Consider the following 16,345-nt stretch of genomic DNA (forward strand, 5'->3'; position numbering starts at 1 on the left):
CCCATGTGACTGGTTTTGTGGTCCAGGGTCACATATTTGTATATACATTATTTGTGGATAACCTTAGAGCTGTTAGTATAGATTTAGTACAAATGTATTGTACATATTTTATAAAAGTTTGAAAACTGTTTAGATTCACATTCCTCTGTTTTTGTAGCTTTGTGAAATCAAACATTTTTACGTATCATTTCAAAGGTGTTGTTTACTGAACATTAAGGATTTACCACACAACGTTGATAAAGTTTGGCACTAATCCACAGCTCACAAAGAGAAGCATGAAATAATATACACTGAGTAGACAAATGAGAACATAAGCTGACATTATGTATCATGCTGCAGTTATGTGAGAGAAGGATCAGAGGATTGTGTTGCAGCAGGTCATCTCATTATCTGTGCTTTCTGTTGCTCCTGGTGACACTCATTTACTAAACTGGGTTGTGTGTGCATGTTGGGGATGTGTGTGTATATTTAAACCATAACTTGCATCACATTATGTGAGTGTTTGGTATGTAGGATGTATTTTTGATGTGTGTTTTTTTTTTTACCCTTTCTTGGATAATGAGGTCTATGTTTATCTATGAAGAATTTAGACCATCATGCATTTGAAAAAGTTTTCATATAGGTTATTTTCTGCTCGGATTATCTAATGCAAAACATGCTTAAAAAGTCTTTTTTTGGGGGGGAGGGACAACCACAGTATCTATTCATGGTCTGTCGATATCCATCCCAAACTGATTTATGAAACAAAATTATAGCAGAAATATATTGAGAACTAGAAGTGCCTCTTAAAAATAAATGAAAAAAATCAATAATCAATGTATTAATTAAAAGAAAAAGAGTAAAAATTGACAAATAAATAGGCATATTTATTTAAATCATATTTATAGTGTAAATAAATATGATTAAATTTAACATTTAACCCTCTGGGGTTTTTTCAGTTGCTCATAAGCATATTAATGACAAAGGTGTAATTACACTCTGTTTAGCACAAACAGGACTACCATAATATGTGAGAAATACATGTTTGTTTTTTTGAGAGAATAATGTTTATGCATGGTTATTGAAAAAACAAAAAATGGAAGTTTCTGAAATAAGGCCACAAAACACATACTAATTATGTGTCCACAATACTTTAGACTAATGGATGTTGCAACTTTTTTTTATCAAGCTTTGACTAATTGCTGTTCTTTATCCATTTGTCAATCAAGTTAAAAAATACCATTGAAGTATTTTTGAGTAGCCGCTTTTTCCATTTTTCAAGTGCTTTGAATCTAAGTTTGTAGTGTTGTGATTCATCTCAGAGCCGGTTGGTTTTGGTTAATGACTTGGAACTCTTTATTAAAGTGTTTTTTGAAGTCCCTCTGGAGAAAATACTTCATCAGAAGGAAAGCCGCTGAAGCAGCAGGCGGTCACTGTTGCGCTGTTGCTTTGATGAGTGTTTTGGGTCTGATATTCAGTCACCTTTGGTTTTAACGATGCGATCTACATCAATGTATGTCAGCCGTATCTCTTTTAATGATCTGCGTGTTTTTTCTTGTGCGTTTTCGGGCTGTTTTTATGGATTGGTATTGATTGCGTCCCTGCTGATGATATCACACTTGCTTATGTACGGCTGCATGCGTTTGTGTGTGGGAGTGTGTGTTGGAACGGATTATAACATTACAAAATCTGCTCATCCAAGGGCTAAAGCCATCAAACCTGCCGTTTAACAGTAATTAGCACTGACTAATCCTAATCCTGAAATGGAAAATGGAAATGTATAGATTAATTCTAACATGTAATTTGTGATTTTTAATGCAGGTTTCATGCAAATATGCATAATGAATTTTTGACTTCATTATAGTGTTATTTCACTGAAATGGTAAATGGTAAATGGACTGCATTTATATAGCGCTTTCACAGACCTATGGCCACCAAAGCGCTTTACATATAGCCTCACATTCACCCATTCACTCACTCATTCATACACACCGATTGCATTATTGAAATAATACAAATAAACCATGTGTTACAGAAGATGGCTGAGATATCATTTCTAGGTTAAGTATGTGGGTTTTATTTCCAAATCTTCAAACATTTGCCTCTATAATTATGATGATAAGTTATACAGTTTTGAGAAAAGATCCTGCTGCATTTTTCTGCTTTGATATCTTTTTTATCAAATGCATTGCAATTCACACTACTGCTCAAAAGTTTGAAATCATAAATGTTTTAATGTTTTTGAAAGAAGTCTCTTATGCTCACCAAGGCTTCATTTATTTGATCAAATATACAGTAAGATTTGCGTTTAAAGAGCTAATCAAATATTTAGTCTCAGATCAATATTTCATGTCTAATTATTTACTTACGTGGCAAGTAGCCGTGTAATAAGCGGGATAATGTACATCCCTGGCTGGATGTCTAACGCTATAGAGTAGAGCGTATGGCTGGTGTCAATATAACTGGGTGCACTATGGCTGACTAAAGACAGGGAAAAAAACACACCAAGAAAAATTCATTCTATAAAAATACTTTATACTTCATTTAAGGTTGAGTGTTTGAGTCTCCCCGCTTTTTGTGTATATTACTGTTCACCACAAAGAATAACCCTAACCCTAACCCTAACACGTTACTTGGCAAATATATGTTGTTTGTGACTGAGAAAAGGCTGTGCAGAAAAGATATACCGACAGCAAGGAGCTTGTGCGAGCGCTGTCTTGGAAAGAATGTTTTTGTGTTCTTCTTTTCTATGTCTCATCCTCTAACAACAACCCTTGTCTCCTGTCACGCAGGAGGTGTCAAATTCATCAGCGATGATTGTGGCGAGTGGCAGCGGGGGTCGACAAGCCTCGCAGCAGGTCTTCCTCCAGGATGAAAGGGTACGGACATTTCCGACAACCCTGCTACTAATAACTCTCCATTTCACAAGTCTAAAACGTCAGGCTAACAGTACCTAACTCTTGCCTTGTCTCTGTACGCGGTGCTGAAGTGCCTTATTTTTCTGTTTACAATCTGCTGTGAAATGTCAAACTGACATCAATTTTCAATAATGTGACATTTTTTAAATTTGAAGTTGGAGGTTTTAGCACTTTCACATGAAAACACTTCCATTTACATTCATGCATTTGGTGGGCATTTTTTATCCAGAGCGACTTTGCAAGTGCAATGCATTCAGTTTATGCACTCCCTACTTTAAAATAACCTCACAGTAAAAGATGCTAAAAGTGATAGAAATGAGGATAAGGGGAATTAAATCAAGTTTTGAGATGAAAAAAAGAGATGTGGGATTCTAAGTGTAGTCTAGTAGAATAATTCATGTGATATTGATCGTCAAATCAGGTGAGCAGAACAGTGTCTGTTGAGTAGAATAAAAATAAAACACAAACCCTGAAACACACACCATGATAAGACTAAAAGTGATCTTGCCGCAGATGTTCTTGTGATGTTAGTCACAATGAAAATCCCAAATCATTTACTGGTTTAAAATGTACATTTATGCATTTGGCAGACGCTTTTATCAGTACATTAAAATATTAAAAATGTTATATTGTTAAAATATTGCTGTTATAAAATTATAAAAAAATATATTATTATATATTAAAACAGTTTACCTTATTTACTGAATTGTAAATGTTATATACAACTATTTTTATCCATCAGTAAAATATTGCTTTTGTGTGTGTGTGTGTGTGTGTGTGTGTGTGTGTGTGTGTGTGTGTGTGTGTGTGTGTGTGTGTGTGTGTGTGTGTGTGTGTGTGTGTGTGTGGAATTGATATCACTAGATCAATTAATAAACTATTTGTTTGTTTTTTATCTAGTTTTCGAACTTAATTTGTATATTGTGATTATCATGTGAAAGAGCATTAATTGTTTAAACTGTTTAAACCATGTTTTCATGATGAGAGTTTTGAAATTTGTTTTACTTTAAGTATAAGCTCAACTGATAAAGCATGGCACTAACAACACTATGATCACAGGTTTGATTCCCAAGGAATGCACATACTGATAAAACACACTGTGGGTCACTTATGAAAACATCTGTCAAATGCATATGTAAATCCATGTCAGAAATAATCATTTAGCTCCTGTTGGTTGCACTCTATTTGATTCTTGCTCTAAATTAAATTGTATTTATGTTGCCTTATTACAGACTGCACATGATCAAATCACTCATAACAGAGAAGTGATTTCCAGTTATGAAAATCATCACAATGAAACCGGTAAGTTCAAGAGCAATAATTTATAAATAATAAGTTCTATATCACACTGCAGCTCATTGTTTGTTTTGTAGTGCATTTTACAGAGACAAGATGTTTAATTTTCCTTTTTGCCTCTTGCTTCCAGACGAGGAAGAGTATTATCCAAGGCTCTCAACTAAAGAACTGGCACAGCATTTTGAAAAGACCATCGAGGAGGCAGCCCCCAGCAAGAAAATTAAGGTAAGTCATTTTAAGCCCACATCTCTACTCTGACACATGAATGTATTATGCTTTAATGGTATTCAGTGCATAAAAAGACGCTACTTACCATCTTTTTTACATGTTTCCATGAGTCCCTCCACTTTCAACAGCATAGTTTTATTGAGGTTCATACGACTTTAGAGCCTGTGTTCAGCTCTCAGTGTTTTGATGTTGTTATTGTTAACCCACTATACATCTTATACGGAGTTATTTTTGCATTCAAAAAATTCAAACCAGTGATGGCTCAGACTCAAAGTCTTGCTCTCAACACTTTTACTTGAGAGATCAGTTTACTTGCATGTCAGATCTGCATAAGCTATTAAGGCATGTTTTTGTAGATTGAATCTTTAATAAAATGTCTTTTTTATTTTAGATATGAACACGTTAGTAGTGAAAAAAATGCCATTGCAATATGAAAAATACACTATGTTAAAGATACAGTGTATGAAAATATGTCTTACTATCCTGTGCAGTCTTACACAGTAAGTTTTAAGGATTTTTACATATTTTTACTTGGAAAAAAATAAGACATTTTTAGTGTGCTATAATTTTCAAGTTTAGTTCAGTGATAGTGATGGTTTTAGGGAGGTGTGTCTAATATATTCATGAAGTTTCTTTTAAGTATAACAATGCATTTGGATGGATAGAAAACTCTTCTTTTTAGTAAATGAATAACACTTTCAAATGCAGAGCGCACAGCTGCTGTTGTGCAGTTTTAAAATAATCATTATAATCATTAAATAATTGTGTGAGGAACTGCTATTTATTTAGAAAAAAAACCCTATTTGTTTCTCAAGCAAAACATTTTTAGACACAAAAGAAAAAAAGAAAGAATTTGAGCCTCAACAACAAATTTATATGTATTTTTGCTTGCATTAAAAAAAAAAAAAAAAAAAAAGCACAATAAGGACACAACAATCCTGGAAAGGCCTTTGAAATAAATTGCTACGATTTTGAATATTCAATTAAAAAAATTAAAGCACTTTTCTAAGCCAGCTGGTCCAGCTGAAGTATTTTCAGAACTCCACTGAATTAAATGCATTACTCTCTCCCTAAAAAAGATTGAACGTGACAAAAGCCGTTCACAGCTGCCATCAGATGTGAGTGCGTCCAATCAAACTGTGAAGAGTGAGATATCAAGGTCTCTGAACAATGTTGCCACAGACAAAGCAGAAGAAGATAAACCAAGTTCTGTGTTTGCTTTTGATGACGACGACGACGACGATGATGATGATGATGATGATCTTGAATATCTGCCACCGCCCCCACCGGACTTACTGGAGGAACCTTCAGATGATGCAGAGAACTTCCCTGACCCTCCAGCAGTGAATCGCATGGTAAACAGAGAGCAATACATCAGACAGAGAGAGCTATTAGAGTTGAAACGTCTCTGCAAACATATTCACCCTGATGTTAGGAAAGACCTGGAAAAAGAATTCTACAATGATGAGGACATTGAAGCAGTAGGAGACATTCAAGAGGCAGCATACCAGTTTGAACACCCTAGTAGCAATTCGAACGGAAGCCCGGATCGCGAATATTTGGAGTGGGACGAGATTCTGAGAGGCGAAGTACAGTCCATGCGCTGGATGTTCGAGAACAAACCTTTGGACTGCATTAAGAATGACTCAGATAACGAAGAGGATAGCGAAAATATTATTCAGCAGGAAACCATCGCTGGAGGTGACGTTAGGAACACGGCTATGATGTTCGAGATGCAGCCTGAGGATCCACTGGGACTGCAACATGATTCAGCTAAACGGAACTATCTGGTGAATGAAGTGGGGAAAAGAGATGTTCGTGCGGCCGCTTGGTTGTTCGAGACAAAGCCGATGGATACGCTAAATAAAATTCACACTGATGATGAGCAAACCAAAGAAGTCATCTTCACACAAGAAGCCACTGAAGGGGATGTGAAGTCTGTTAGGTACATGTTTGAAAACCAAGAAATGGATTCTCTGGGAGACACAGAAACCATGGATGAGAAGCAACTACTGAGCCTGAAGTCTGTACTAGAGGAGATCAAGTCAGAAGTGAAGAAAGTCATATGGATGTTTGAGACGCAATGCATGTGTGTTATGAGGGAACACACCGGTGAAATGGTTCTGATTACTTCTGTCCGTCGAGAGGAGACGGAGAAAGGGGATGTCAAAACATCAAGGTGGCTCTTTGAAACGCAGCCTTTGGATGACATTGACATGGAACTTTCTCAGGTCAGGCTCATTTCCAGTGTATCCATGGAGGACAACCAACTGGACGGTGCAAAAAGGGGAAGGTGGCTGTTTGAGACTAAGAGGCTTGACTCCATAAACGCCCAGTGGGAGAGGCTGCAAAAGCAGCAGAAAGAAGAAATTCTTGGGGCGGATGTACGAAAACACTGCATGGTGTTCGAGACGCAGCCTATGGACAAGCTTAAAGATGATGCCAACTCCAGACCTGTCTCCACAGAACAGATTATTGGAGGTAATGTTCGCTCTGTGAGACACTTGTTTGAAAACGCTCCACCGGATGAACTCAAAGAGCTTCCTGAGGTGGGAAAACTAAACAAAAAGGCAGTGTTTGAAGAAGGAAAAGGTGATGTAAGACACCAGAAATGGGTGTTTGAGAATAAACCACTGGAGAACATCAAAGATGAGAATGATGAGGTAAACCGACTCAAGAAAACCATAGCGTCTGATGAAGAAAGAGGTGATGTGAGATATCAAAGATGGCTGTTTGAGAACCAACATTTGGAGGACATTCAAGAGGAAAAGAGAGAGTTCATGAAAACAATTGATTCTGAACAAATAAATCTAAGTTACAAGGGTGATGTCCGCAGAAATTGTTGGGTGTTTGAGACGCAACAGATGGATAAGTTAAAGGACGATTCCAATGCCAGGCCAGTAAGTGCAGAGGAAATTATTGGAGGTGACGTTCAATCTGCCAAACACTTTTTTGAGACTGCTCCAAAAGATGAGATAAAAGAGCTTGCAGAGGTGGGGAAACTCAATAGAATGGTGACATCTGAGGAGAAGGGAGATGTTAGACACCAGAAGTGGCTGTTTGAGAGCCAGCCGCTGGAGCAGATCAGAGAGGAGAAAAAGGAAATAACAAGAACGGTGAATATGGAGGATATCGAAAATGTGGATGTGAGCAATTACAAGCAAATCTTTGAAACGTATGATTCAAGCCAATATGACGAAAGTCAGAAGATTCAACTTGAGGGTGTCACCACTGGCTCTGTGAGATCAAATAAAGATTTATTTGAGTCCATGCCATTGTATGCTTTGCAAGACAGCTCCGGACATTACCACGAAGTTAGAACTGTACGTCGGGAAGAAATCGTCAAAGGAGATGTTAAAAGCTGCCAGTGGATGTTTGAAACGCGCCCAATTGACCAATTCGACGAGAGCATCACTAAATTCCAAATAATAAAGGGCATAACCCAACAAGAGGTAGAATCTGGAGATGTCAAGATGGCAAAATGGCTTTTTGAAACCCAGCCTCTCGATGCCATTAAGTATTTTAGCAACATTGAAGACGAGGAGTGTGTTACTAAAGAAACAGCAGAAATAGTGAAAGGCGATGTTAAAACATGTAAGTGGCTTTTTGAGACCAAACCTATAGACATGCTTTATGAAAGAGACGAGTTTAAGAGTACAACAGATTATGATGAAATTCAAAAAGGGGATGTGAAAACATGCACTTGGCTTTTTGAAAATCAAACCCTTGGTGCCATAAAGGATAACTCTGAGACAGTGTTGCAAACTCGCACTGTGAAACAAGAGGACATTCATGGAAAAGATGTCCGCATGGCACGTTTCCTCTTTGAGACAGAGAACCTGAAGAACATTGCTGGAGAAGAGCAAGAAGCTTTTAAGAGTGTGACTGAGATAGACATACAATCCGGGGACGTGTCTCGGATGAAATACATATTCGAGACCCATTCTTCTGACGTGATGAGCTCAACCTCTGAGGATGTCATGAGACAGCTGAGGAGTGCTCAAGCTGAGGATATTCAGAAAGGAAATGTTGGAAACTGCAAATGGCTATTTGAAAACCAGCCCATAGATGCAATCACAGAGACCCCCAGCGAGCTGAAAGGAGCTCGTACTGTACAAGATGTTCAGGGAGGCAATGTTGATGAAGGCAGATTCTTTTTTGAAAGCTACTCGTTAGATAAGATTCAAGACGTGTCCTCTGAGGCCGAAATGAAAAAGCTGCAGAAAGTCATCAGAGAGGATGAGGAGAAAGGAGATGTGAAAACATATGCCATGATGTTTGAAACTCAACCTCTTTATGCCATCCAAGACAAAGAAGGCCATTATCATGAAGTGACCACACTTACAAAAGAAGAAATACAAAGAGGTGATGTAGTAGGAGCCCGCTGGTTGTTTGAAACAAAGCCTCTGGACTCAATTAAAGAGACGGATGAGGTCTACCTCTTAAAAGCTGTTACAGAGGAAGATATCCACAAAGGTGATGTCAGCTCGGCGAGATGGAGGTTTGAAACCCAGCCCCTTGATAAAATTGCAGAAGATGCGAAAATATCAATCAAAACTGTCGAGGACATTCAGGGAGGAGATGTTAAGACAAACAAGCATCGTTTTGAATCTGATGCAGTGTCTCAAAAATTGGTGCGTACTGTCAGCATGAGTGAAATTCATAAAGGGGATGTTAGGACAGCAAAATGGATGTTTGAAACTCACACAATTGACCAGATACATGCTGAAAAATCAGAAGATGAGATGAACACCGTTGTTATGGAGGAACAACTGAAGGGGGATGTTAAACAGTCTGTGTGGCTATTTGAAAAGAATCCTCTTGATCTTATTAACGACAGTGATGAAAGTAAACAGGTAATTTGTGAAGACATCCCCAAAGCAGATGTAAAAACCACAACATGGCTTTTTGAAACAACACCATTCACTGAATTTAATGAGAGCAGTTTAGAGAAGACAGAAATCATTGGTAAAAGTGTCAAAGCCACCCTCGATGAACTTTACACCCAGAGAATGGTGGACTCCAAAGGCATCATCTTAGAGGCAGATGAAATTGGAGACGTTCGCATGGCTAAGTACAACCTCATGAATAAAGAAGCCCCCCAAATCCAAAGAGAAGAAATCATCAAAGGAGATCTACAAAACATCATGATTAACCTCCTCAACAGACAGGAGAAAACGGAGAGGAAAGTCATTATAAATGCAGAGGAGAGGGGGGACATCAGCAGCACCGTGCAACAGCTGCTGCAAGAGCGCAGTGGTACCTCTGTAGAAAAAGAGGAGATAATAAGAGGTGACATTCAGGAAGCCATAAACAACCTGCTGAAAGAGGAGAGCACTGGCAAACGGGGCATTCTCATTCAAGAAGATGAAAAGGGGGATATTCGTATGACCATCTACTCTTTATTCAATTCTCATGAGGAATCAAGCACTCAGAAAGAAAATATAGTCAGAGGTAATGTGAAAGGCTGCCTAGAGAGACTTTGCAATCCAGACACAGAGGAGATTGCGAGAATTAAAGTGGATGAAGCAGAAAGGGGAAAGGTGAGCTTTTATTCTACTTGTATTGAGTCTGGTGCACTGGATTACCTCAAAAAGCTGCAGGTAGAGCCAGATGAGGCCATTCCAGGTAAAATTGAAAAAGAGGAAATCATTGGTGGTGATATTAAAGAAACCAAACTCAGCCTGACATGTAATCAAGCTCAAATCGGTCGCCTGGTGGACATGGAAGATATAGTCCCGGGCGATGTTCATAACACAGTTAAGGTTTTCATGACCGAGCCTCCAGTCTCATTTGAACATTTACAGAAAGAAGAGATTGTGAGAGGAGACCTGCAAGCAGCGATGAATTCACTGACACAGTCCGTAAACCAGGCAGTTGTTTTGGAGAAAGAAGTAGTTGTTCGAGCTGATTTACCTACAACACTGAGGTCTCTAGAGGAGGCCCAGAATCAGCCCAAAGAGGTGGAAAAGCCCGAAATCATTCCTGGTAACATCAAAGGAGCACTAAAATCACTCAAAGACTCTACTTCCACCAAGGTGGAAATTGTCATAGAAGATTTATTGCCAGGTGACATCAAAGGTACGTTGAAATCGCTGGAGGAGGCCAAACATGCAGTGAGAGAAGTGGAGAAGGAGATGATTGTAAAAGGTGACATTCACACGGCAATACAAAGTCTACAAGAAGCGTCAAATGAGAGAAAGGTTTACCAGCAGGAGATTGGTGTCCAGGGAGATGTAAAAGGCAAGATTCAGATCTTACTCGAGCCTCCTCCATCTCCCAGAATGCAACGCAGGGCAAGCACAGAGGGAGACGTGAAGCTTTCCATAAAATCACTCTATGACACCCAAGAGCAAGTGCAATCAGAGAAAGAAGAGGTGATCAAAGGAGACGTTAAGGGCACAATAAAATCTTTAATGGAAACAGCACGGAGAGCGAGCCCAACGATTCCCCGAAGGGAGCCGATAAGAAAGGTCAAAGTTCCAGTCAAGACCTCGTCTCCGTCAGTGAAAGACGTCACGGCACAGAGTCCTACCCCTGCAGTTAAAAACCTTGATATGAGCAGTGAATTACAGAGGAGCACTGACAAGCAATCAATGCAAAACAGATACGCATCTCAGGAGAGTACTGCAATCACCGGTCACACCACAACATGCAGCCAAGAGACTAATACCACAGTGCTGGAGCACAAAACAATTGTACAAACACACGGTGTTAAAACATTAAAGACTGACTTCCGTAACCTCAAAAAAAGTGGCTGTAAGGGTTTAATCCGACTGGATAAAAGAAAACATAAGGAAATGTCTATGCCACCTCCTCCTTCTGACCCTGAACCCCCACTGCCTCCCCCTCCATCACCCCCTCTGGATTATGATAGCACCTCATTTCCCACTCCTCCTCCTAGCATCAGGGGTGATCATGATCTTCCTCCTCCCCCCACTCCTCCTCCTCCTTGTGATCCAGCCAAGACAGAACTTGACCATTTACCTCCTCCACCAACCCCACCACCTCCTCCTCTTGTTTCAGCCACAGCTGAGCTAGACCTCCTCCCTCCCCCTCCCACAGAGCAGGAGCTAGACTTCCTTCCGCTGCCTAGCATAACACCATCCAAAGCCACTAAAATGACTGTCAAACCCATCAAAGCGCCAATGTTGTGCAAAGTACCCAAGCTTGAGCCAGCAATTTCATTTGAGAAAATGAATGTGCAGGCTGCTCAAGAGACCAAGCGTATAAAAAATGTCACCACATCATCAGTCGAGTGCAGCGTGATATCCTCTGAAATTCAGTCTGCTTTTACAAGACAGCCACCGGAATCTCCACGGCCTCCCAAGAAAGTTTTCGCCCCCTTGACACTCACTCCACCCGCCTCTCCTCCTCCACCATGCAAATCCCCAGTAAGCAAATTCAAAACCCCATTAATGCAAGCTGAACAGAAGTACAGACAGAAGAGGGAGGAAAGCTGCACGCCACCACCGCCGCGCTCCCCGGCCTTTGAAATCCGTATGCACGAGTCAGTCAGCGCAGCCTTTGAAATGCTTTCTTCAGAGAGCACGGGCACGGTGCAATCAGAGGCAAGCATGTCATTTGATTTCACTCAAGAGAGAGCTCAAAAGAGTGTGACCAAATTCGAATCCGCTGCAGACTCATATGATTCATCCAAGCATACAGCTCTCTCAAACGCTCCCCCAAGCAAGGCTTTGATCGCTGCTGCAAATGAGAAATCTCCTCTAGAATCTCCTTTTATTTCCTCAGTTAAACCGAGCATTATCTCTAATCAGTCATCTCAGGGCTCTTCAGGTCAGCAACAGACCACCTCCACTTCATCTAAAAAGAAAAAGAAGAGATCCTTGACAACTAATATACAACAGGTGACGAGGACGGTTATTAATAACACGACCAAAGAAGAAATAAAGGCCTCTGTCAAAACAGACAAACCCCAGAGTGTCTCTAAAAATATATCTGAGGATGTTGGAAAGGTTGTGAGCAGCATATCTTTATCTGAGGACAAAACAAAAGAGGAAAGCTCACCAAAGAAAAATCAAGAAAAAAGCTCCCCATATCGATCCAAACCAAACAAAGAGAGTCAAATTAAGGATGCTGAGCAGAAGCCACAAAAGGTCGACAATCAAAAGGCAAAGAAAGTTAGCAAGAGCACTAAAGTGGAGAGCAAAGAGAAAACCACAGCTGACCAGGATAATGTTCCGGTAAAAGAAAGCAGTGAAAGAAACCCCACTGAAACAGAGGGTAAAGAGGAGAAAGAGGCCAAAGAGAAACCTGTAGGGGAGCCCCCTGCCACTCCAAAAAAGAAAAGGAGGAGTAAGAATAAGAAAGACAGAGAGGCAGCTCAAGGCAACAACGCCGCATCCCTCTCGCCCACAGAGGCCACGTCTGCGGAGCCTAAGTGGCCAGTCTTGAAATCTGATAAAAAACAAGAGGAAATCACTGCTGTGCAAACACAGCACACCATGCAAACGGGACACACAGAGGTCATCAAAACTGAAAGTACAGTTCAACAGCAGAGCTTCCAGGAGGAGGGCTTGACTGTGAAATTTCAAAAGCAGGCCGGTGGAAGCCAGCAGATTCCTGAGGAATCAAAAGATGAAAGCAGAAATGTTCCAATAAAAATGACAGGGAAATCTGCACAAAAGGAGCCTGCTGAGTCCTCGGCTGACAGTGGCAGCACTCAAGCTGAAGCGCTGAAGATGTTGTCCCGTATCTCAGAGTTACAGAGCGTTTCAGGAAAAATGGACTCTAAGTCTGTGAAGACGTTGCTCAATGAGATGCCCGTCTGGCTTTTGGGGTCAGAGGAGAAGAGTGATTTGGAAGAGGCAGCGGCCGAACACAACGAACAGAAGCTCAAAGAAATCCTTGCTCATGTTAAAAACCTGGTTCAAGCTAAGCTAATGCACTTTGACGGCACTATTGAAAAGCATGAATGTGAGGACACCTCTGAAAAATATGTCTCTTGTGGAGCCACACAAAGGATTTCAAAGATTTCCATTGGTTCTACAAAGTGTAAAACGCAGAAGGTGGTCAAGGAGGAGACGAAGACAACACGCAAGAGCCGAAAGCAACAAATGAGCAGCGTTACAACTCTTGACCCCAGAGCTCCATCCCCATTGTTACGGATGCGCTCTCCCTCACCCACATTCATCACTATCGAGTCTACGAGGAGAACTGACTCGCCACAGAGAGCGGCACCCTCACCTTCCCCAATGCCACCGACGCCTCCACCACGCAGGTCTGAGACACCAAGCTCTCGCTTAAGCAGGGCCACTCCTTCACCCTCATCAAGCCGGGCAGATAGTCTGACGCGACTCAGAAATGCCACAGCTACGCTCTCCCGTGGAGCTTCGCCCGATCCGCTGCCACACGTGATTGCGGTCACTGGAAAGAAGTCAGAAATCGTGGAATCTCCTGCCACATTCCATCGGCAGATCAAAATCGAGTCTAAATCTGCTGAGAAGAAAAGGGTCAAAGAGACTTTGAGATCTTTTGAAACAGCAGTGGTGACCGGTGAAGTGATTAATGCGAGTGTAAGTGGAGATGCTGTTAATATTCTTGAGCGTTTAGGCCCCAACACAGAGGACGCAAAGTCTGAAAGTGCTGTGAAAGAGAAGGAAAATCTCCCTAAGGTGGAATTATCTGGACTAGCCCAAACAATTGAGACGTCACAGAAGAAAGTTGGTATTAGAAAAGACCCAGTTGACAAAACAGAGAAGCCTGGCAGGAAAACTGAGGACCTGGAGCTTGATATGGAAAAGAAAGCAAGCCAACAAGAGGATATACCTGCTTTCAACGTCAAGGATATTAAAAATGTTTTTGAAATGAGTAAGCAAAGTTCCCCCATCAAAGCGCTACAAAACAAACAGGAGGAACAGCAGTCAAGAGTGAGTGAAATTGCATCTGAAGGTTCAAAGCCTGAGCTTCCTCCAGAGAGAGAACAATGCTCCCAGCTGAGCTCCCCTCCACCCGTGCGCAAAGACGTGAAAGTAGACAAGTCTGTCGATCCAACAGGCTTTTCGGAGACAAAAGCATTCACTGAAAATTATTCTTCTGTTGACGAGTTTGGCACTAAAATTATCGGATCAAGAAGCACCACTACGGTTTCCAAGCACACTCAAAGCGTCACGACGCAACGGGTGCCTTTTTCCTATGCTGATGCTGTGAAGAAAAAGACGTCAGAGGTGAAGGTGTCACCCGAGGCCTCTGCAGAGGAACTGATGAAGAACTTCCACAAAACATGGGCAGAAAGTGAGATTGTGTTCAAAAGCTTAGGTGTCACAGGTGAGAGAGCCATGCCGCCCGCTAGTGCATCAAACCGAGATTGCTGTGTCGGGTAAATATGCCTGCTGTGCATGATGGGAATGAAATTTAACAACAAACCACCACAAAACACCTGAGGTACATTGCTGTGTCAGACTGAGTGTTTTTAACTTTTGTTTTCCCCCAGTAGATAAATCCACATTTAGATGAGTGTGTGTGTGAAACAAATGTGACTCACTGCAGTTATTTGCATGTTAACAGTTTAAAATTTAACTTGAGGAGTTTGTTAATTTGATCATTTATTTTATTTACTTTTTTCAAAAATGTGTTTGCACCTGACACACTTCACTAAAATAGATTTCCTTTATTTATTTTAATCAGTTTTTTTTTTAAATACATTTGTCCATACCTATCTGACATATATATACAGTAACTAAAATAGATGTCCTTTATTTATTATTATTATTATTTTATTTTGTATTTTATTATTTTGGAATACCACACATAAATTTGTTCATACTCTCTGACACATATCGCTAAAATATGTGTGGTTTTTTTTTCAAAATTTTACACCACATATATTTTTTTCATACTGATACATATCACTAAATATGTTCCATGAGAAATCACAGTCTGGGGAGCAGCCTACACTTTTTTATTAGCCAATCAGAAATGCTCTCTGCCTGCTCTCGCTTAAAGCACCTTCAAAAAATCAAAACAGACAATTTATCAGCTTAGAATTTAAAAAAATCTCAATAACACTGAGTGCTTTCTCCATAATTGCTATTCATCTCCGTCTCATTAGCATTTGAGAGTGCTGCAAGAATCAAATGTAATTTAAAAGCAAAATGTTTGTAGGGATTGATACAGAACAAAGAAAGGGAAACAAAGCCTTATTTGTGTTTCTCTGTATGACCTGAGAAAAGGCAGCTTGGCTTTGTGTTTGTTTGTTTCTTTTTATAGACTGTCTGTGAGCTTGCATGATCATTACATTCCCCACAATAACACAAATTACAACCCAATTCTTATCCAGAATATTGCATTTTGAACTAAACTAACCAGGTTACCTGAAAACATTGTGGAAATAATTGAATAAAACGACTCATTAAAGAAATAGAACACAAGCATTTTTGTGTACAGTTTTTATTTAATGCACTCTAGTATTCTTGTATTTGTGTTAAAGATCTCAAGTGTCACTTTATTTCCAGATTTGAGAAGTATTAATGCTGTAATGAATTGTGTGTCTGAACTCGTCTTTCACTAATGCTCTTGTTGCCAGACTTGCAGATAACCTTACGTTGCAGTAGTGGATGTTATTAGGTGTGATTTGCCTGTGTCGCCCAGATGGACTGAGTGTTTGGCAAAGTGCTGCATGGGGATATTGATTGTGCACAAAAAAACGGAATTAAGTCAAACTTAAATGTCTCTTGCCAGATTCGAGTTCCAAAGTCGGAGATGTGTGCAGTGTGCAAGAAGAGGGTTTACCCCATGGAAGGCCTGATAGCAGACAAAAAGAAGTTCCATAAATCCTGTTTTTTCTGTGAGCACTGCAAAAACAAGTTGAGGTATGTCAGGAAATATTGTAAATAGTGATACTTGATTATTTATACTTAAGTATTTAAATACTCTAGTACGTCTAACAATGTAAGTATCCCAAC

The 16,345-nt window shown here is 40.2% G+C and overlaps 1 protein-coding gene across 2 annotated transcripts in view; it reads left to right on the plus strand.

Annotated features, from left to right (window-relative positions):
- The window catches only part of xirp2b (xin actin binding repeat containing 2b), a 35,938-nt gene that overhangs the window by 18,620 nt on the left and 973 nt on the right, over positions 1-16,345 (plus strand). For both annotated transcript variants that reach the window (XM_079880970.1, XM_079880971.1), the window contains 5 exons: positions 2,772-2,858; positions 4,130-4,199; positions 4,324-4,418; positions 5,501-14,708; positions 16,122-16,252. In XM_079880970.1, the coding sequence (XP_079737096.1) occupies positions 2,772-2,858; positions 4,130-4,199; positions 4,324-4,418; positions 5,501-14,708; positions 16,122-16,213 (9,552 nt within the window). In that variant the 3' untranslated portion in view covers positions 16,214-16,252. The remainder of the gene's footprint in view (positions 1-2,771; positions 2,859-4,129; positions 4,200-4,323; positions 4,419-5,500; positions 14,709-16,121; positions 16,253-16,345) is intronic.

Source organism: Squalius cephalus (assembly GCF_949319135.1).
Source record: "Squalius cephalus genome assembly, chromosome: 9".
In the NCBI taxonomy this organism is placed as follows: Eukaryota; Metazoa; Chordata; class Actinopteri; order Cypriniformes; family Leuciscidae; genus Squalius; species Squalius cephalus.